The sequence below is a fragment of the Arachis hypogaea genome, chromosome 12, assembly GCF_003086295.3.
Source record: "Arachis hypogaea cultivar Tifrunner chromosome 12, arahy.Tifrunner.gnm2.J5K5, whole genome shotgun sequence".
NCBI classification, from domain to species: Eukaryota; Viridiplantae; Streptophyta; class Magnoliopsida; order Fabales; family Fabaceae; genus Arachis; species Arachis hypogaea.
The window spans coordinates 108,105,613-108,128,108 of record NC_092047.1 but is presented as its reverse complement, the minus strand read 5'-3'; the positions used below and the strand labels follow the sequence as shown (position 1 = coordinate 108,128,108).

Genomic DNA, 22,496 nt, shown 5'->3' with positions numbered 1-22,496 from the left:
ACCATGTTCTTAACCTAAAGCAGGTTTTGTTCTAATGAAATGTTTAACACAAAAAATTTAAGACATCGAATATTTAAGTTATTCTCATAAATTACGTGGCTATATTCACAATTTTTTTTTTCTCATAAGTTTAAAATATGTTGAACTTATTTTTTTCTGTCTTTTTTCTTAACTAGATTTTTTACTTTTTTCAAAGTTAGTAACCATCTACTTAAAATCTTAAATGGTTAATTTTGGTAATTTATATATGGAAAAGTCTAAGGGACCAGCAACTTTATTAATTTCTGGCCAGCATGTAACCAGCAAAGAAAAGTGAGTCATTGGATAAAATCTCACACCAATCTCACACCATTAAAATCATCATTGATGACTATTTGATGGCTACAAATCACAAAAGTTGCTGGCCTAACATTTCTCATTATATATTATATATCTGCATTAATAAATTATTGTGACATTATTCTTTTGTCAATAAGCTCAATATTATATCCAAATCTGAAGAATCTCATCACAGTATTCAAAAGAAATATTTGCTGAAAAGCTCTCATCTATGCTATATATTCTATATCCACTTGAATTGGCTTCCTTTAACGTATCAAGATTCTAGAACCATATATAACTCATTTTTAATCATAATTATATGACAGAATAAAATTTCTAAGAAAAAATTAATATATAATATCCGTGATGGTGACTCGGATAAAATGTGCACTGTCTCCATTTGTGAATTGAATTTCATTGAATACACTGGAAATTAAAGAACGACTTGATAGATTAGAACATATTTTTAAACTAATATGCAGCATTTAATTTAATTCTAAATATTATTTTAGGATTGCTACGTATACAAGTTGAATGTGGTCAAGTTTTCAATTGCAACGTACATTCATTATTTATTATTATTTCTCTGTGATTCTCAATTTAATTTTTTATATTCGATCTTCTTTTATTTATTTATGTATTTATTTTTCTTATTTATAAATACTATTCTAATAGAGATATTCAAGTGTTTTTTTCTATTCGTTTAAATTTAAAAAATAATTTAATAACATGATATATCAAAATTTCTATGATCTAAATATTTGAAATTTAATTTTTATTGATTGATCTACATATATAAAAAGAGAAAGAAAATAAAACAAAAATTTACATAAACCAAAAAAAAATTTCTTATATAAAAAAGTATTGAAGATATAATTTTTTATATATTTTTTCTTTCATTTTAAATTTAAAAAAAAGTGGTCTGTTTAAATATCTTGTTCGAATAATTTATAAATCTATGTTATTATTATTGAAGCGTAAAATTATGTATTTTAATATTGAGTAAGAGATTACTTAACTGAGTCAATGAGTAATAGCTCAAATGGCATAGTCTCTCCATACTCAATTAAGAGGTTGCGGGTTCGAATCTCCTATCTTTGGTAAAAAAAAAAAAAGAAATTGCTTAACTGAAATTTAATTAGAAAAAAATTCATATATCAAAATTTTCCGATATCGGTAATTTATGTTCAATTAGAGAAAAACGATTGAACAAATTAAATTATGTATACATTTCTTGAATCGATGTGCCACTCACTGCATTGGATTCCTTTCTTTGAATTATTAAAAAATTTATGCGTCCACATGGAGGCTATAGGCTATAGCTATGGACCACCGTATGTCTTTTGACACGCACTATAATATTCTTACAATAGTGATTTAATTAAGCAAGTTTTGTAGAGATAGAAAATGTTTCTGATTAATAAGAAAGATTCCAAGTTTAATTTGTTCTCATATATAAGTAGTTACGTACGGTCTAAATCAAAACCAGATGTGTCCAACAACTTGTGAATTGTGATAGCTGGTATTCCATATATATATGTGGTTGCAATTTTACATACATAAAATGTCTCATCATTTCTTATTTTATGTTTATATAACATATTTTAATTTGACCATTTAATTTTAACTGTAGGTAGAATAACATATATGATAAAAGAAAAATAGAATGAAACAATTTCATTTTTAATTTGTAATTGATTAGTCTATCTTATCCTATTTCTATGAATTATTATATTTATTTTTTCATGATATTTTTTATAAGTCAATAATTAATCTGTTATGAATCGAAATTTTATTTAAAATTTTATTATTGATTAAAAAATAACTATATATACGAAGACAGAATTCAAATATAAATATTATATTATTATTATTATTTATAAATATTATTGACAAGTATAACAAAATTATCCGATCCCTTGTTGAAAAAAATTGTAATTGCAAAATTCTCATACTCAAATAATAATAATAACAGCTAGTAATAAGTAATATAATTATTTCGGGTTAAGTATTTTTTTTATTTTTAAGATTATTGGTCAAAATTAAAATCGTTTCAACTTTTTGTTTTATTAATTTTATTTTTAAGGTTAGAAACAGTTTTAAAATCATCATTTTCACAAAAAATAATAATGTTTTGATGATTTTGCCCTTAAAACAAAAATATAAAAACTAATTGGAGTATCCAAATTAATTGCTCCTATAATTTTTTGTAACAACTCAAGTGCTGCTCGCTGATAATCCAGTCTTTCATAATCGAAGTAAATATTTCGAAATTGACCTCTATTCTATTCAAGATAGAGTCTCCAAAAGGACAGCTTCATTGTGTGCATATACCAGCAAACTCACAAATTGTTGATATTTTAACCAAGTTCCTCCAAAAGGACAGCTTCATTGTGTGCATATACCAGCAAATTCACAAATTGTTGATATTTTAACCAAGTCCCTGTCTACTCTTCCTTTCGAAAAGTTGAAAATCAAACTCATAGTGGTTCCTAACATCACTCTGTATTTGAGGGGGATATGGGTAAACACACATATATATATTATGCAATTTGGTGTAGTATTTTTTGTTAGTGTTTCTTTGTTCTTTCTATTAGGATGAACATAAAATATACTAATTCAATGTTTCTAAACACAATATCTCTATTTATGTCTCATCTGTCAAACACAATTTTGTGTTTTTGTATCTCTATCTTAGTGTCATGTGTTTGTAAACAACACAGTCTTAGAGATGGAGACCGAAACATTTATAACTTTTTTTAAAAAAATACTCTTATTTAATTTTTTAAATTCTAAATCTACACCTAAATCTCCATAATTATTTTAAACTAAACACGATATTGAGATATAATTCAATTCAATACATTTTACATTAAATACAATATAAAAATTTAATTCAATCGCTCTCAATTTTTCTTCCAAATGTAACCTAAGTCATCAAGATATTTAGTATAAAAAGACTTTATTCACAGTCTTCTAATATATAGAAAACTCATGTATAAGTTCACTAATATACACTAATGAAATTTTCACTCCTACAGTTTCTTGCATAACAAGATATTGTCTTCTCTTCTCTTTAGATTCATCTTATGCAGGATGCCACTTCTGCAATATACTGCACAGTCCAGCTAAACTATTCTAATCTGACTGAATTAAGTTTCTTAGCATGATGAAATATAATAATAAATATATTGAGAAAAAATTGAGGATTTCTCATTTTTTGTCATTTTCATTATTTGTTTCTCTCGGGCATCAATAATTCTCTTTCATTTTCTAATTTTTTGTGGGGTTGCTATAATGAGCCAATGAATCTCCATGTGACAATGTAGTACGTATCTGATAATTCATGACACTTATATATCAAGATTTTTGTTATGTCCTAATGTAAATCAAAGTCCTATAATTATTGTAACGTGTAACCACATGACACATCCATCCAAACATATACTGTACCAGCTGGATTATTATTGCTTCCGATCCTTTTTATTAATTCTCTACCCCATTATGTTCTCCTTTTATTTACTTCATCGTTATTACAAGCAATTCATCAAAAATATTTTTTCTAAAGTGAAGAGTGAGACTCAAATTTAAAATTTTTAAATAAAGATAAAAAAATTATACCATTTAAATTATAATTCGTTAGTAATTCGTCAATTTATTTATATTTATTATTTATAGTAATTAAAATAAAAAACAGATAATAATTCAAAAACTTTGGGAGGGACAATGGTTAATTATAAATTAGGAACCTTTTTAATTATATACAGCAGTATCCGAAGTACTATTATCCTAGATATTGAAACTGTACAATAATATAAGAACTCGAGTTTAGCTAATTAAAAGATCTGTTTTTAACAGTTTACCCTAGAATTAAATTTTGTTAAACTGTGGATCCCATTTGATATATATTTGGGTAAAAATATTAATGGTGGAAACAAATATTATTGCAATTACTTTTTATAAAATTAAAAAAAAAGCAATGCTAGGGGCCAGCAACTGTTGTGATTAGTAGTCATCAAATAGCCATCAATGATGATTTAATGGTGTGAGATTGGTATGAGATTTCATCCAATGGTTTACCTTTTTTTGTTGGTTACATGCTGGCCAAAATTCAATAAAATTGCTGGTCTCCTAGACTTTTCCTTAAAAAATATATATATATTATTGTAATTTTTTTTTATAAAATAATATCTCCTAAAAATTTAAATTAATAGATAGGATAAAGTATATAAATACTTATATCTTTAAATATATCACCAAAGTATTCGCGATCTTGATTTCTACTCCTTTCATGATTTGCCCTTAATCCACCCGAATTAGAACAATCGAGAAGAAAAATACTAAAGAAGTCAATATTTTTAATAAAAAAATTAATAATTATTAGATGATAACTCAAATATAAAATAAATATAAAAAAATATTCATCATCTAACATTTTTTAATTAAAAATTATAAAAGTTTGATCAACTAACAATTTAATTGGAATCAATTAAAATTTTGTTAAAAAATTACTATAATACTTATCATTTTTGTTTTTGGAATTTTTATTGTATTACCTAATCTAATAGGTCAAAAATTAATTCGTCACTAATTAATAAATAAGACGGTATTCGAATTCTCAACACTTGGATAAATAAACTATTAGACCACACACATGATGAATCCTGTGGGATGTTTATTGCTGATAAGTTGAATCTATATCCATATCCATATCCTAATTATTGGACCTGAGTCTGGTATAGAGAGAAAGACAATATAAGATTGCAGTTGCATGACTTCTCCTATCTTCACCATAGGTTCAGTTTAGGCGTTTAGTCCCTCCTATGTCCTCTCTCACTCAGACACAAACTCTGACCCTACACGTTCCCCTCTTTACATCGTTCCATGTTTTTCACGGCACACAATGCATAGCCCAATGTATAACAACATTAATTAGAATCTGGCTTATGTATGTCTGAACAAATTAAAATTCCAAATGATTCAAATGAAAGCCATGTCAACAATAATCTTCAATTGATATTAATTGGCAAATCTAATCTAATCACCAATTTAAGATATTTAAGCCGTGTACGCCTGCCATTTCGAAAATCCTCCGTACATACAATGCTATATTGACTTACGGTAAAAGAAATATATATAATTCAAACAAGGACGATGTTTTATAATTCTTGTTCTTACTAGAATCTTCCTCATAAATATAGTTTACCATGCCCTTATCACTTTCACTACATGCAGGACCACTCACATGTTCCCTTCTCATTATTTTTCCAATTAAAAATTAATCATTCAGATAAAGAAAAAATATAGGTAAATAATATATAGCCAACAATATGGACAATGATAAGAAAAATAAAATTAAAATTAAAATTAAAATTTTTAATTAATTAAATAATTATTAATAAATTTTAAAATTTAAAAATTAACAATTTAAAATTTTAAAATCAATAACAGCAGTAGATAGTTAAAATTTAAAAAAGTAAGATAAAAAATTTTTTTATTATTTAATTTGAATGAACTTTTTTTTTACCGGTGGGCCAAAAAATCAGTTCATGATTCACGTTATTCAGATTTTTTGTTGTGTATCTAATAGAGCTGTCATATAAATTATTTCATCAGCAGCATCACCAATTCATTCGTACATATATACCATGCACCCACACACCACTCTACCGTCAAATTCTTCACCAAACAGTTCATGGCTTCTTGCTTCTCTCCCTTAATTTCTCACCATCTCTTAAGCATTAGTGACAATAATAATACTTGTAAGCAAAGAAACCTTAGCTTTGCTTCACACATAACCCAACATTCACTTCCACGATTATCAATCTCTAAATTCTCATCAACCCTATTATTATTTTTCTTATTATTATTATTTCTTTCATTTTTCTCATCTTAATTTCATCTTTTCTTCTTTAAAAATAAACATGCCGGGGACACAAAATGACACGTTCACGGAGGCATCTGCGTCAAAAGGCGTCGTTTTGTTCGGCAAATATGAGATTCTGGAATTGGCTGGAGTAGGCGCGTCAGCAAAGGTGTACCACGCTCGGCGTGTCGATACTGGCGAGAGCGTGGCGGTTAAGGCCGTTAGCAAGCGCCAGCTCAGCACTATAGACGGTTACGCGGCGCAAATCGAGCGCGAAATTTCTATCATGCGCCGGATGCACCACCCGCACACCGTGAGGCTCTTTGAGGTACTTGCCACGAAGGCGAAGATTTACTACGTCATGGAGTACGCCGCCGGTGGCGAGCTTCTGCGCCGTGTCTCCTCCGCCGGAAGGATGACGGAGAATCTCGCCAGAAGATACTTCCAGCAGCTGATCTCCGCCGTCGCGTACTGCCACTCTCACGGCGTCTTCCACCGCGACCTCAAGCTTGAGAACCTCCTCGTCGACGAGAATATGGACCTGAAGGTGACGGATTTCGGGCTGAGTGCGGGTCGGAGTCAGTTCGGGCCAGACGGTTTGTTACACACGATTTGCGGTACTCCTGCTTACGTGGCACCTGAGATTCTCGCGAAAAAAGGCTACCGCGGAGGAAGTGTTGATATTTGGTCATGTGGTGTTATTTTATTCACTATTGTTGCGGGGTATTTACCCTTCAATGATTACAATATTACCCTTTTGTACCGAAAGATTTATCGAGGGCAGTTTCGGTATCCTAAGTGGGTCTCTTGTGATTTTAAACACTTGGTCTCCAGGTTGTTAGATAGGAATCCAGAGACGAGAATTACTATTGACGAGATTTTGAAGGATCCATGGTTTTGTCAGGGCGGATACAAGTACCCGACCCGAGTGGTGCCCGAGTTAGATGAGGATCATGTGATGCTGAAGGATTTGAACGCATTTGATTTGATTTCTTTCTCATCCGGGTTTGACATTTCGGGTTTGCTGACCCACTCGGAGTATTTGAATTGCGTGGAGCGGTTTGTTTCTAAAGAGGAACCGGAAAGTATATTGAAGAGGGTGAAAATAATGGGGGCTAAGATGGAAAGGGTGAGAGTGGAAAAAGACGAAAATGCTTGTGAAGGTGTGAGGTTGGAAGGGTTAGATGGTAATTATGTAATTGCTGTTAGGATTTATAGATTAATGAATGAATTGGTGGTTATTGAGGTCAAAAGAAAAGAGAAAAAAGTGGGAGGTGGAAATTTTTGGAGGACTAGGTTGAAACCTTTACTTCTTGAATTGGCTCTCCGTTGATGATCCCAAATAATAATATTTGATTTCATTCAAGTTTAATATATATTAGCTCTTGGTTAATTTTAATTTACTATGGTGATTACACTATTAATTAGTTTAGTTAATTGTTGTATAACATTCAATTTTAATATATATTTCACAATATTAAATTAATAACATACTAAAAGATAATATGTTTAATCTAATAATCTTGTAAGGTTTTTTTTTAACACATTTTTTATTTAGTTCATGAATAAATTAAAAAAATTGGAAATCTTAGACTATTTTCCTAATTTTCCTTCTAATAAGTAAAGAATATTTATTTTTTTATATTTTTAAAATATATATATATATATATATATATATATATATATTTAAACCATATTTTTAAAATAAATTTATAAATAATATATATTATTATTAACGTAAAAAATTATTTTAAATATTTTATATAATTAAAAAATATTAAAATATTATTATAATTTATTTAAAAAATATTTTATTTTTTATATATATATAGTATTTCTGTGTCTTATAAAAAATTAAAATTCGTATATTTACGTTTTTCGTATTTTATATCGTGTCAGTATTCATATTTTGTAGATTATTATAAGAATAGTTTGAGAATGAATTAAAATTTTAATTATAAATAAATTTATTTATAAATTTGATAAAATAATAGCCTCTCAGATTAATTAGACTTTTGCACATGATTGGGAGCACCAGTAAACTAAAAGATTCAAATAGTCTGACGTAATAAATTAAGAAGAAATTTATCATATTTTTGGTGGCTATATATTTTTTGGTGACCAGAAGCAGAAGAAATCTATCATATATAAGAGAGCAAAATCGCAAAACGATGTGATATATAAAATTGAAAGCGACGGCTTATCAGCACCGTAAATGTACTACTTATCTTGAACTTTATGGTTTACCAAATTTGTTTTGAAGTCTTTAACTCTTTATGGTCTACAAGACCTACATCTACATGTTTGTTTAAAATGTCTTTCTATATTTCTTTTTGGCGAATTCTTCTATGTAGAAGGGGTGATGGCTTCTACACACGTAGATGTGTGTTGGCAAATAGAAAACATGACAAGTGTTTCGTTGGGAAACAGATATGACAGGTCTGGCTCTTTTTGTAGCACATATACTGGGAGAATGCAGAGAAGCTCACGTGATGAGTTTCAAGATTTTGCTAATTAATTATTTTATTATCACTAATGAGTGTTAACATAATCGACTAATCGTAGCCTGTAAGTTGGATTTTATTTTCTTTTTAGATAAAGGTATGCATTTTTGTTTAAGGCAAAAAAAGGTTTCTATTTGTCGTATATATACTCATTGTTTTTAATAAACGAATAAATATATTGCTTATTGTTGTAATATTTAAAAAAAAAAATCCAAAATCTATATGAACTAAAAATTGAACTATATAAATTCAGTATGAATAATATTTCTAATAATTAAAATATTAGAATATTATTATAATGATATAATATTTTTTGGAAATGAGCAATGCTAGGGACTAATAACTTTTGTGATTGGTAGCCATCAAATAGCCATCAATGATGATTTAATGGTATGAGATTAGTGTGAGATTTCATCTAATGACTCATCTTTTTCTGTTGGTTACATGCTGGCCAAAATTCAATAAAATTACTGGCCCCCTAGACTTTTCCATTGGAAAATATTATTTGTCACCAAAATTAGTTACTAATATATTTATATATAAATACATGTAGTTTAATTTATTTTCAATGTGTATTTATATTTTAACATGTATTTTATACTGGTGACTAATTTTAGTGACTGATTTTAATGTATACGTAGGATAACTCATATTTTTTTATAATTATTTCTATATTATTGAATCTGAAAATAATAATAATAATAAAATATTCAATCTCAATTGGAGATAAAATAAACAGAATCAAAAAGTAATACTATTGATGAAATCATATATTGCATAATTTACGTATTGAAATGAATTTTTTAAAAGTAAATATTGGTATATAATTGTCATATATTTTTTTTCTACCTTCTTGTATTTTTCTTAACTTATTTGCAGATATGGTTAGAATCATATTTTTTAAAGTAGTGACTAATGTGTAATCTATATTTTTTATGCCCTGTTGTTTATCTCAAAAAAAAAAAAAAAAAGGACAAAACAACATGAAAATGTTAAAATCAATGAAAAGACAAAAATACTCATTATTCTAGAATTAGAGTTATTTGATTGTTTTAAAGAATAAGATTTGTATTTGAATTTAGTAAAATAATAATACCTCTTTTAAAGATTAATTCTAATGTTCTAAAATATCCAATTCAAGCTTAACTTAAAAGATAAAAATACCTTAAATTGTGTTTAAAAAAAATGTAGTTACATAATAAATTACTGTATGTATAAAATAAAATTTAAATTTTTTATATTTACTTAAATAGACTAGTGGCTAGTGAATTAACTATTAGATCAATTCAAGTTCATTAAATAATGTTAAAATTATTTCTATGGATCTAATATTTATTTATTTAATAATATAGAAACAATTATAAAAAAATATTATATTATTATAATAATATTCTAATATTATAATTATAAAAAATATTATTCATACAAATATTATTATTGTTAGCAAATACAAATATTCACTTGAATTTATATAGTCAATTTTTAGTTCATATACGAGATGCTACTGTATTGGGGAGATACCTACAATACTCGGTGGTGCTGGGTTTTGGATTTTTTTTCTTTAAGAAAAAAAGATTACAACAATAAACAATATATTTATTCGTTTATTAACAATGAATATATGACAAATAAAAACCTTTTTTTACCTTAAACAAAAATACATACCTTTATCTAAAAAGAAAATAAAATCCAACTTACAGGCCAGGATTATGTTAATACTCATTAATGATAATAAAATAATTAACCAACAAAATCTTGAAACTCATCACGTGATTTTTTCCTGCATCCTCTCTGTATATGCGCCTGATCTGTCATTTCCTGTTCCCTACAAAAAAAAAAAAAAGACACTTGTCATCTTCTTCGTTTACCAGCACACATCTACATGTGTAGAAGCCATCACCCCTTCTACACAGAAGAATTCGCCTTTCTTTTTTTCTCTTATGTTGCGTCGTTCACGAATAAAATATACAACATCGTATTTGATAAATAAAATATAGATAAAAATATTATATTTTAAAATATTAAATTAATATATTTATATTTTTTAATAAAAAAATAGAAATAATGAGTGAAAATATAATTTATTTTTTAATTTTTATAATTATATTTTTTGTTATCTTATTTTTCTCTTTAAATTGTGTGAAAGAAAAAATTAAGATAAATTAAATTTTTTATTATTTATTTTATTTTATATTCAATTATTATTAAATAAAAATACTAATTTTTATATTTTTATTTTTTAAATTATGTTCTTAATATTAAATTTTATTCTGTTTTTAAAATTAAATACAGCCTTAGAAATTAAAGAGTTAGGTGCATTATTAATGTTAAAATATTTTAATTTTTATTAACCATGTAGTTGTATATTTATTAAAATAGTTGACTTAAACATTTACTATATATATATATATATATATATATATACAAAGTCATTAAACATAAGTATCTCGTTTAGTTAATATCATTATCACACACTTTGTTTTAGGAAAAGTATAGGTAGATAATAAAAATATGAACGATAAATATATTAGATGTTTATTTTATTAGGTGTGTGAATAATTATTCTAATATTAAAATTTAGATAAATAATTTAGAGATATAATATATTTTGATTTAATTAACAGTTATTTATATTATTCAAAAATGTTATTAGTTACCTAGCATTACTCATTAGTTTATCCATATCAAATTATCAACAGCAAAGCAATTTATCACAATTATTTAGTGTTCTAATTATTTATGCTACCCCGAAATACAACTAAGTAATAATCTCATTAAGACAATTTCAACTAACCATAACAATAAGGGTAATATTATGGTGCTGAAAGAAAATTTTTTCAATTGGTACTGAAAGTATGTGTCATAAGAAAAAGAACAATACGTATTTATATTGTTGGTAAAGTCCTAGACAATTTTACAGTATATCAAAGAGTATTATATAAGATAATTAATTAAAAAAGTTTAAAAGTATTGATAATTAACCTTGTAGAATAAATTTTAAAATAAGTAATTTTAATTAAAATAATATACTCCTAAAATTTAAGGGTTATTTATTGAGTATTATTAGTAGAAAATTATAAAATTCAAATAAACAAACATAGCAGAATAATTTTAGAATTTGAAATTAAAGATTTTAATTTTAAATTTTAATTTTTTTAATTTTAAATTTTATAATTTGAAATTATTAAATGTTTGAGAATAAATAATTTTGAATTTCATATTTTATTTAATTTTAAAAATATTGGAAATTAAAGTTGCAGAATAAATATTATAAGTAATTTTAATTAATCAAGTTAAACAAACGTACTATTTTAAGAAATGAGAAGTTTAAATTTAAAAAATTGAAATATACGTGATAACATGTGTCAAACTTAATAAAAAAATGAATTTCTTTTTGGATACACTTCCGACACACTTAAATATCATTACGTATTAGTGTATTTAATTTTATTCTCAACGTATACGAAATTTTTATTTTAGTAAATATGAAATTTAGGAAATATAAAATTCAAAATTATTTATTCTCAACGTATACTCTCGAAATAAATTTAGAAATAGTAAAATTACTTATAATATTTATTCTGCAACTTTAATTTTCAATACTTTTAAAATTAAATAAAATATAAAATTTAAAATTATTTATTCTCAAACATTTAATAATTTTAAATTCTAAAATCTAAAATTAAAAAAAATTGAAATTTAAAATTATCTATTTTCAAATCTTTAATAATTTCAAATTCTAAAATTATTCTGCTATGTTTGTTTATTTGAATTTTATAATTTTCTACTAATAATACTCAATAAATAATAACCCTTAAATTTTAGGAGTATATTTTTTTAATTAAAATTACTTATTTTAAAATTTATTCTACAACGTTAATTATCAATACTTTTAAATTTAAAAAATTACAAATTTTAATTTTTTTATTTTTAAATAAAAAAACTAACTTTAACTAACAATAGAATCATATTAAAATAATATTTATAACATTTTGTCAATTTCTTATGCTAATTTTAATTCACTAAATAAATATTAATTTTTATTACAAATGTGATTAATTCAAATAACTATTTAAATTTATATTTTTAATAATTTTTTATTTAAAAATAATTTTAAATAATATAATCTAAATGGCTTCTTAGTTTATTATAATTTATTTTAATATAAAAACTTGACAAACATAAACTATGCTAATTTCAGCTTATTTTTAATCAAAATTAATTTTATGCAACTTTTCATTTATAAACTTCAATCTAAACACACATTTAATAGTAATAAATTATTTTTTACAATTTTAATTTTTTTTGTCATAACAATTCCAATAACTAAATTAACAATTACCATTTTTCTCAATAAAAAAAATAACTGCATACTATATCAAACTGACAAAAAAAATTAGTCCAGTAAAAATTTTTAAATATATGTTTAAAATTTTTTTTTTTATAACTCCATTCTTAATACAACCCATCATATATTTTAATCACTTCATCTTTGTTCAATATTACAACCAAAAAATCCAAACCTTAGTGTAAGCCCATTATTTACTAAATTGTTGCTGGACCATAAAAAAAACCCCAAAATCATGATCATCTTCATTAACGCATGAGTTGAGATTATCTAATTAATTATCTCATATAGTACTCTCTGCCACACTGTAGAATTGTCTAGGACTTTACCAACAACATAGACACGTGTTGTTCTTTTTCTTATAATACATACTTTTAGCACTAACTGAAAAATTTTTTTTTCAACATCATAATGTTACCCTAATAATAAAATCGAAATAATACAGTAGCAAAAATAACATAAATATCTAATACAAAAATAATATGAAAACATTCACAATATAATATAATATGACAATAATTATAAACAAGTAAATATATTAATTAAAGTAACAACAAGAACATATCGATAGTTAACGTAGAAAACCTCTTTACTGTGAGAAGTAAATTATAAATCACCAAAATTAAAAAAATAGTTCCACTATAATCAAATATGAAATACAAGAGTCTCAAATAAAACACAAATCATACATATAATTTTTTTTGTCAGTGTCTGGTGCCCAAAAAGACCCAGACCAACAACACTCATATCCCAACTCGACCTGAACTTGATCTTCCTTCTTTCCCAAATCTACAGGCTGCAGCTCCGTTCCATTTCCATGGTTAAAACTTCCAATAAATCAACACTGCAATGTTGCCTCCCTCATGCGAAGAAGACGCAGCTCTTATACCTCGTCATCACCGTGTCTATTGCCTCTGTGCGTTGCCGTAGTGTGAACCGCCATTGTCGTTGGAAAACATCACCATGTTTTTTTCATTGTCACTTGCTACGATGCCATCCTGGCCATGGCATAGAATTCCTGACTTATCTCTAATCAGGTTTGCTGGGTTTGCTTCAATTTCTGCTACACTTCTTGGCATGCAAAATTGACCGCCGTCTTCCTGATGTTGCCGATGAGTACTCTTGTTGTCTGCGCCAGTGTTTTTCACCCACAATTGCCTTCCCTCGTTGCCGATACTCATGACCCTCTAATCTACTCCATCTTGCAGAATTCTCTCTCCTCCATTTCCGTTAAGCTTGCCCACCATTGACGATTCTTAAGGTTGATACTGCTGCATGTTGTTTTGAGTCTCAGCATAAGATCTGACGTCACACCGCTGTAAATTTTGATTGTTGTTCCTTCCTCTCCTAATTGGGTCATGGCTTCCTTCTTCACTATCACCCCTTCTGTCAGCTTCAATGTCCAAATTGTCTGCATTTATGCTTGTGATATGCTCTTCATAACTTCGAATTGGTCTTATTGTCTCTCTGTTCAAAATCATTCTATCGAGACCCTAGATTATTCGTTGCAGCTAATTTTGCTATGAAATGGGCTAAGACATTATCTTTTTTGGGTACCCATGTCAGACCACATTTATCAGAATTCTCCATCAGCATTTTAATGTCCTGGAGTATAGGTTGTATTTCACCTATATTACCTCTGGATTTAACAACTTGTGTTATGGTAAGTGAATCAGTTTCAAAGATTACATTCTCCATTTGCAAAATTTTTGATATTATCAGAGCATTCCTAACTACCATTGCCTCTGCTACTAGTGCTGAACTAGCCTTGACCCTCATTACAGAACCTGTAATCATCTTCCCCCTATGATCTTTAACTACTACTAATATTGCTCCACTTCCAGAACTCTTTTTGTATGCCGCATCAATATTAATCTTGACCCAGTTCAATGGTGGTGGTCTCCAGATAATCCTCCTAACCCTGTCCCTTTTAGTCCTATGTGATTCAACTTTTTGCTACTCTTCCTTACCTGTGAAGTCCTATTCCATAAATCTGGTTCTCTTTATAGTTGTCTTTAGATTGATGCTGACATTTTGATGAATTACTTGATTCCTTGATTTTCATATTTTTCATGTTAGGGAAGCTAGTTTACTGATGAGCATATTTTGACTTTCTCCCCTCTTTTCTAATTCTTCTTATCTGTTTAAGCATTTATGTACCGAAACTTGTAATTGTTTGTGGCGTTGGACTATATTGAATTTGGAATCCAAACTATGGTGCCCTAGTCCATGGACATAATAACATTGCATGTTCTATTGTCTCTGGTTCTTACAAACAAATGAGACACATAAAATTGTTAGTAATTTTTTTCTTATGCAAATTAGCATACACCGGCACTATGTTGTGGGTAGCTTTCCATTAAAACATCTTAATTTTTTTTGTATCTGATATCCTCATATTTTCTAAAATAAATTCTTAATATCCTCACTTGGCAAAGGGCTCCCTACTCCAACCCTTAAATTTTTTTTTCTCGCCACCTTATACCCTGACCTAACAGAATAACAACCTTCAAATGTACAAGGCTAGATAAATCTATCTTTCCTGTCGATAATACTAACGGGGTTCTCATAATTTTTTCTATATCTTCTTGCCTGAACCAAGTAGTGAGCTTATCTAAATTTCACCCTTCTCCCTTCTTTAACAAATCTTTGACATACTCAACTTCAAGCTTTCTACATCCCTATAATTTATTCATTTTTAATATCCAATTGTCCTCCAAATTTTCACCTTAGAATTGACCCTAAACTCTTTAATTTTTTTAAGCCCATGGCCCTATATATATATATATATATATATACAAAGAACCCTAATCATAAACTCGATCGCTCTTTTCTGAGCCTCTATCATCGCCACACTCTTCTCTCTACCACCGTTGCCGCACACTCATCTCTCAGTCGCTACCGTTGCGATGCCTCGAACATCTTCAGACGCTGTTGTTGCTAAAGGCTTCTTCTTCTCTTCGCAACGCCGCTATCATCTTCTCCTCTTCCTCCCAACGTCGCATTTTTCTCGTCTGTCCCGACCTCGCATCTTCATCTTCTCCTCTTTTTCCATCGCATCTTTGTCGTCTTCTACTCGCAATGTGTCTTTTTCTCTATCGATAATACTAACTAGGGTTCTATAATTTTTTCTATATCTTCTTGTCTGAACCAAGTAGTGAGCTTACCTAAATTTCACCCTTCTCCCTCCTTTAACAAATCTTTGACATACTCAACTTCAAGCTTTCTATATTCCTGTAATTTATTCATTTTTAATATCCAATTGTCCTCCCAAATTTTCACCTTAGAATTGACCCTAAGCCCTTTAATTTTTTTTAGCCCATGGTCCTATATATATATATATATATAAAAGCCCAAACCCTAAACAGACCCCTAAAATAAGAGTTGGGTCAGGGCCAATTCTAAAGCTCCAAATTACCCCAAATCAATCAAAAGCTCTAATTACTAAAAACAAAGAACTCATAAACTCGATCGTTTTTTTCTGAGCTTCTATCATCGCCACACTCTTCTCTTTACCACCGTTGTCGCACACTCATCTCTCAGTCGCTACCGTCGCGACGCCTCGAACGTCTCCAAACGCTGTTGTTGCCAAAGGCTTCTTCTTCTCTTCGCAACGCCGCTATCATCTTCTCCTCTTCCTCCTAACGTCGCATTTTTCTCGTCTGTCCTGGCGTCGCATCTTCATCTTCTCCTCTTTTTCCATCGCATCTTTGTCGTCTTCTACTCGCAGTGTGTCTTTTTCTTCTCCTTCTCGTCTTTGTCTTTGCCACTCACCATGTTAAATCTTATTAGATTTGAGTGTTCATGATTCATCGCGATCTTTATCTTATGGTTTCAATTTGGGAAGCTTATTGTACATTTGGAGTTCTTAAATATTTTGTTAAACCGAAAAATTTTTGTTTTTGAGTAAAAAATGATGTTCTTGAAAATTAGTTGATTTGTTTATCTTATTTACAATATTTGTTTTAATAATTTTGTTATTATTAAATTTTTTATTCGTTTTCTGAGTTGATTATAGTTCTGTTATAATGTTATTTTATTTTTATTTTTATTTTTATTTTTTTATATTTTTTACATGTCCAACACCGACACACTTTGGAATGCCTTGATGATCCATTTTCACATCAGCAAAAATTACCAAGAGTATAAGACGTAAACAAATCTCTGCTAGATGTAATATGAATAGAAACATCACTGTCAATCACCAATTAGTGCTATTATCAACAAAGTTAACAGATTCAAACTCCTCAACAAGAAAAAAAATCATGAGTTACATTGACCTTGTCTTCATTACTACTATTATCTTTATTTGTGCTATTGTCTTTACTTGCCTTGACTTTCTCCTTTTTTAACTGTCAAAAATTTTTTTCACATGCCCCTTATGACCATAATGATAACATTCAATATTTTTATACCTTCCTCGAGATTTGCTTTTACTTTGTTCTCTACTTTTAGGACTTCGACTTTTGTTTCTCTTCCTAGACTCAAAAACCAAAACATCTAAATGTGTAGCTGATATATCTTGTGACTTTCTTCTCATTTTTTTATTCAAAACATTGTTCTTGACTAGATTCATAGAGATTACACCCTCAGGAGTAGAATTAGACAATAAAATGTTGAGAATGTCTCACAAATCTGGTAAAGAGCCAAGAAGTAACAATTCTTGAACATCTTCCTCAAACTTGATACACATGAAAAATAACTGATTCATGATTTCTTGGAAGTTATTTAAGTAATATGTCATTGATATCTCATTTGTATATTTCAAATCTAACAACTGTTTAATTAATAACATCTTATTATTCCCAATTTTTCAAGGATACAACTATGCAAGTTGAATCCAAAGGGTCCGAGCATGTGTCTCTCCGATAATATGGTTCAACACATTATCGTCAACTCACTACCTAATATATCCACAAACTTGTCTATGTATCAAAATCCAATCATCATCAGATTTATTATTAGGCTTCTTTGTACCAAAAATTGGTTGATGAAAATTCTTAACATAAAGCAGATCTTCCATCTTCGACTTTCACAAATCATAATTAGGGCCATTAAAAGTGATCATCCTACTAATATTAGTATTAATCTCTATTGTTCACAGAATCAAACCCAGAAAAATACCAACAAACTCTGATACCAATATGAAAGAGCCCAATAAAAAAAACAATACAAATATCCAATACAAGAACAATATGGAAGCGCTCACAACATAACATGGCAGCAACTATAAGCAATTAAATATATCAACTAAAGTAACAACAAGAGCACACAGATATTTTAATGTGAAAATCTCCCTCAATGTGAGAGGTAAAAACCACGAGTCCCCAAAATCAGGAAAATGGCTATAATCAAATATGAGGTACAAGAGAGTATTAAATAAAGCATAAATTGTGCATACAATCAGCCAAAATACCAAAGTACCAAAACTGACAAATGAGTAACAAGATGAAAAAATACCCAATAACAGAGCTACTGTTCAAAATAGATTTCTACCTATGTAGATCTCCAATCAAAATCTCTACCATTTAGAATGAAGAACAAAATGAAGTGAAGCTGCAGTTCAAATTTCAGACCGAATGAATGAGAAACTATCGTTTGAAATCTGTTGCTTTGCACAAAAATAAAAATTCTATTTTTTCTTCTTCTCTCTCACTTTATGGCTACTCTCTCTCTCACTCTCAATAACCCCTAAAAATCTAATTAGGATAGTGACACAAGGGTGCAAGGAGACACCCCAAAAAATTGGGCTTGAGCCTCACAAAGAAGAGAAAATGTCCAACTTGTTGGGGTGCCGTGGAAAGCTCTTAATCATCGGAAAGACTTCGGAGATGAACTAAATGAGAAAACATAAAATGAAAATACACCACATCCAACGTAAAACTTTAAGGTGCCAAGTTAATAAATCTCTTATCTTATAAACTCCTCAATCTTTTTTGTTAGAGAACATAAAATGATAAGACATCACATCAAACTTAAAACTTTAAGGTGTCAAGTTAACGAGTCTCTCATCTTATAAACTTTTTACTCTTCTTTGTTTTCTTTGATGTAAAACTACCTTCATATACTCTCACACTTGTAACATTAACAAAAATTTATCTATATAATTTTATTTCGGTCTTTGTCTTGTCTTTAACCGAAAACACATTTTAATTAAGGTTTAGCTTATAAATTCACAAGATTTCACTTTTAATAAGTCAAATTTTAAGAGTAAATTTTTACAAATTTAAGAGTTAAGATTTGCTATTAAAATTAAATTAGTATGAGTGGGAGAGTTTTTATAATTCAATAGTAATAGATTAACAAGACTTTTTTTTTTCTCTTTTTCTCTCATGTTTTATGTTTTATGTTTTTCTTTTTTCCTCCTCTTTATTCTGTTGCTGATTTGTTTATGTATTTTTCTTTTTGTTCTCTTTATGTTCTATTATTTAAAAAAAATTTATGTAATTTTGTTAAAAAAAAAAATTGTATCCATTTTAAAATAAATTTTTTGTGACTTTTTTTGTAAAACTTTTTATACACTTATTCAACATTATTTTTCGTTATCTATATATTCTTCGTATCCATCCATATATAAGTTATTTATATCCATACCCACGGTATGTGGTGATCTCAACCATTAGCATTTTGCCATTTTTTCACTCCACAATCACAATTCCAATGCTTGTCAAACATGGCCTAACAACATTAATTTGAATCTTAATTATTCCGAACACAACTGATATCACCAGATTCCAACTAATATTGGTCAATGGCCACTCTAATTATCACTTGTTTAGGTCATAAGCCATGTACGGCCGCCATCTAAAAAAATATTCATAAAAATGAAAGAAATTATTTTTTTCAACAGTTATTAATTATATCCAATATAAACTAAATATGATTTATAGGAATCAATTTTAGGGTAGATAATAGTAGTTGATGTTGAACTGTCCAAAATTACAAAAAAAAAGATGATCATTTTTTTTTCTTTTTTTAAATGTACGGCAATATCAAAAACAAAATTCGACACTACAACTTATTTCGTTCATGTTTGTTGTCACCGAAATAAAATTTTAGAACATATATTTTTATAATAATAACGGTTGGTGGAATATTACAAATAGCAGCAGTCCTAGATATATACAAACAGAAGAATTTGATAGGAATAGATCATATGAGATTGTGAATCCATATGACATGACAAAACTTATCAACTTATATGAATCGTCTTATGAAAGTGAATTATATTGCACATGGACAACAAATTTTGATGTGGATGCTGAATCCATTGAATCAATGATAAGGGTAATCTAAATCCATTGAATCAATGAAAAGGGTAAATATTTTACTACTAGTTTTGTTTTTTTAATCATTAGTGTCAAGTTTAAGTTAGGAGCATGGTTGATCTCTTATAAATTAAACATGTTCGATCTTAGCCGAAAGGTTGACTAGAAGAAATGTGGAAGAAAATATGAAATTGGACTCTAACATACTTATTACCTGATCTATTTGTAGAAAGTTACAACAAATTGTGAAAAGATTTTATATGTATATTAAAATTAGCAATTATATATTTTTGTATAGATATATGTATAATTTAATTTATTTTTAATGTATATTATATATTAGTGACTAATTTTAATATATATCTAACATAGTTATTTATAATAGGATACTAAGTATAACTTGATTATTCTACAATTAATAATATAAAAAAGAATCAGCTATTCTTGAATAATTTATTATTTATCTTATAGCATGATAAGATTCCATGTGTTCTGATATCTGGTATGGATAGATGCCTATTTAATAATTTGTGATTTTCTTCATAAAATGGGCGACTCAATTTTTCTATAATGAAATATTCAAATTCTCAATATGAACTGAACTTAATAAAGTTTAAAAAAATAAACATTATACCTATATAAATAGGAAGTCATAGTCTGAGATACATACACAACACAATAACAATATATAAGACACTCCTCTCTCTCTCTCTAAGAAATTAACTAACATAATTGATGATGACAAACATTAGATTATTGGAGTAATTACCCAATTAGTTTTAATTGAATTTGGTTAAGTGTTGCAGGCCCAAAAGAAAGAAAGAAGCAGCCCAATAGAATGGAGATCAAACCAGAAACACAAACGGACTAGAACTCACTTAAATCCCAAATTAATTAAGCAAGGAATTCAAAATGGGTTGAATGGTAAGTGAATATAATCCAAACCCAAGTTATCCCTCTCAAGCTGTATTCTCCAAGGAGTAAAGTAGAAAAGAATCAGACGGGCCAAGCAAATCAAACCCGATCCAAGCCCGATTGCTTCTCTCATTCAAACCTTTCCAATTTGCCTTCACCAAAAGCAACGTACACTTTTTTCTATTCAGTCAGAACTTAGAAAGAGAAAGAGAAAGCTTAGTCCCTAAGTTGTTCACCAAAGAAGCAAGAAAGAGAAGGTTAAGCAAAAGGTTGAAGTCTAATCATCCACATCAAACTGTATCAAGAAGTCAGAAGCTAAAAGATAATTCCATTTCTGTAAACATGCATCATATCTTCTTCTCTTCATCTTCAACGTTCTGCCTATTGATTCTGGGTTACATGAGAAAGATGATCGCTGCTCTTCACTACTGTGCATATACGGCTTTCGGTCAACAAGAGAAGGTTAGAACCAATATTCCTATTTTGAGGATTAATGGAAAAAAGTGAGATGGTGAGTTGGTGAAGCACAAAGCTCGAGAGTTGACCTAGGAGAGAGCAACTCAGCAACATGCAAGGAGATACAAAAGAGGTTTTCTCACCGTTCTGAAGTCAAGGAAAGATAACCAGTGTTCTTGAGGTGTATTTTCTGAGAAGAGCTCTCTGAAGAAGTTCATCTACTTGGACAGTGCTTCCTAGTCAAAGGAGCATTCCGCCAGAATGAAGAACTGAATCAGAAGCTAGCAAATATGGTTTATCACATAGCAAAGAGGTTGTTGTTAAGTCAATCTCCTTCATGTTTTGCAGATTGTAATTTACTTTTCAATATTTATCTTTCTGTAATTTCTTGAGGTAAAAGGCTAAATGAGAGAGTCATTGAAAGAGTCTAAGAGAGAAAAAAGATAGAGAGATACACATGAGTTAAAACCCTAGAGTTATTTCAGATTTCTTTAGGTTAAGTCTGTGTCTTGTGTCCTATACCTGTGAGGTACCCCTTTCTTAGTTGGGTTAGCACTAAGAGGAAGAGTTAGGTATTAGCATAACCAAGTCAAGTTAGGTTAGAACTTGAGTGTGAAAGGATTGTGTGAATCCTGTGATGTATGTAATACTTTAACTATAGTGAAAATTCCACTACTGTTGTAGTGGAGACTGGACGTAGGTTGCATTGCACAAGGCAACCGAACCAGAATACATGATGGTGTCAGCTTCTCTCTTTCTTGCTCTGTTCTGTTTTCTGATATTCATGAGACAAAATGAAATTGTCTCATAAATTATCC

At 28.5% G+C, this 22,496-nt stretch overlaps 1 protein-coding gene across 1 annotated transcript; it reads left to right on the top strand.

The window, feature by feature from the left end:
* The first annotated feature begins 5,894 nt into the window (after positions 1 to 5,894).
* On the top strand, positions 5,895 to 7,586 carry LOC112728144 (CBL-interacting serine/threonine-protein kinase 11). Its single transcript, XM_025778174.3, has one exon. The coding sequence runs from the start codon at positions 6,246 to 6,248 to the stop codon at positions 7,518 to 7,520; it is 1,275 nt and encodes a 424-aa protein (XP_025633959.1). The 5' UTR covers positions 5,895 to 6,245; the 3' UTR covers positions 7,521 to 7,586.
* The last annotated feature ends 14,910 nt before the right edge of the window (positions 7,587 to 22,496 follow it).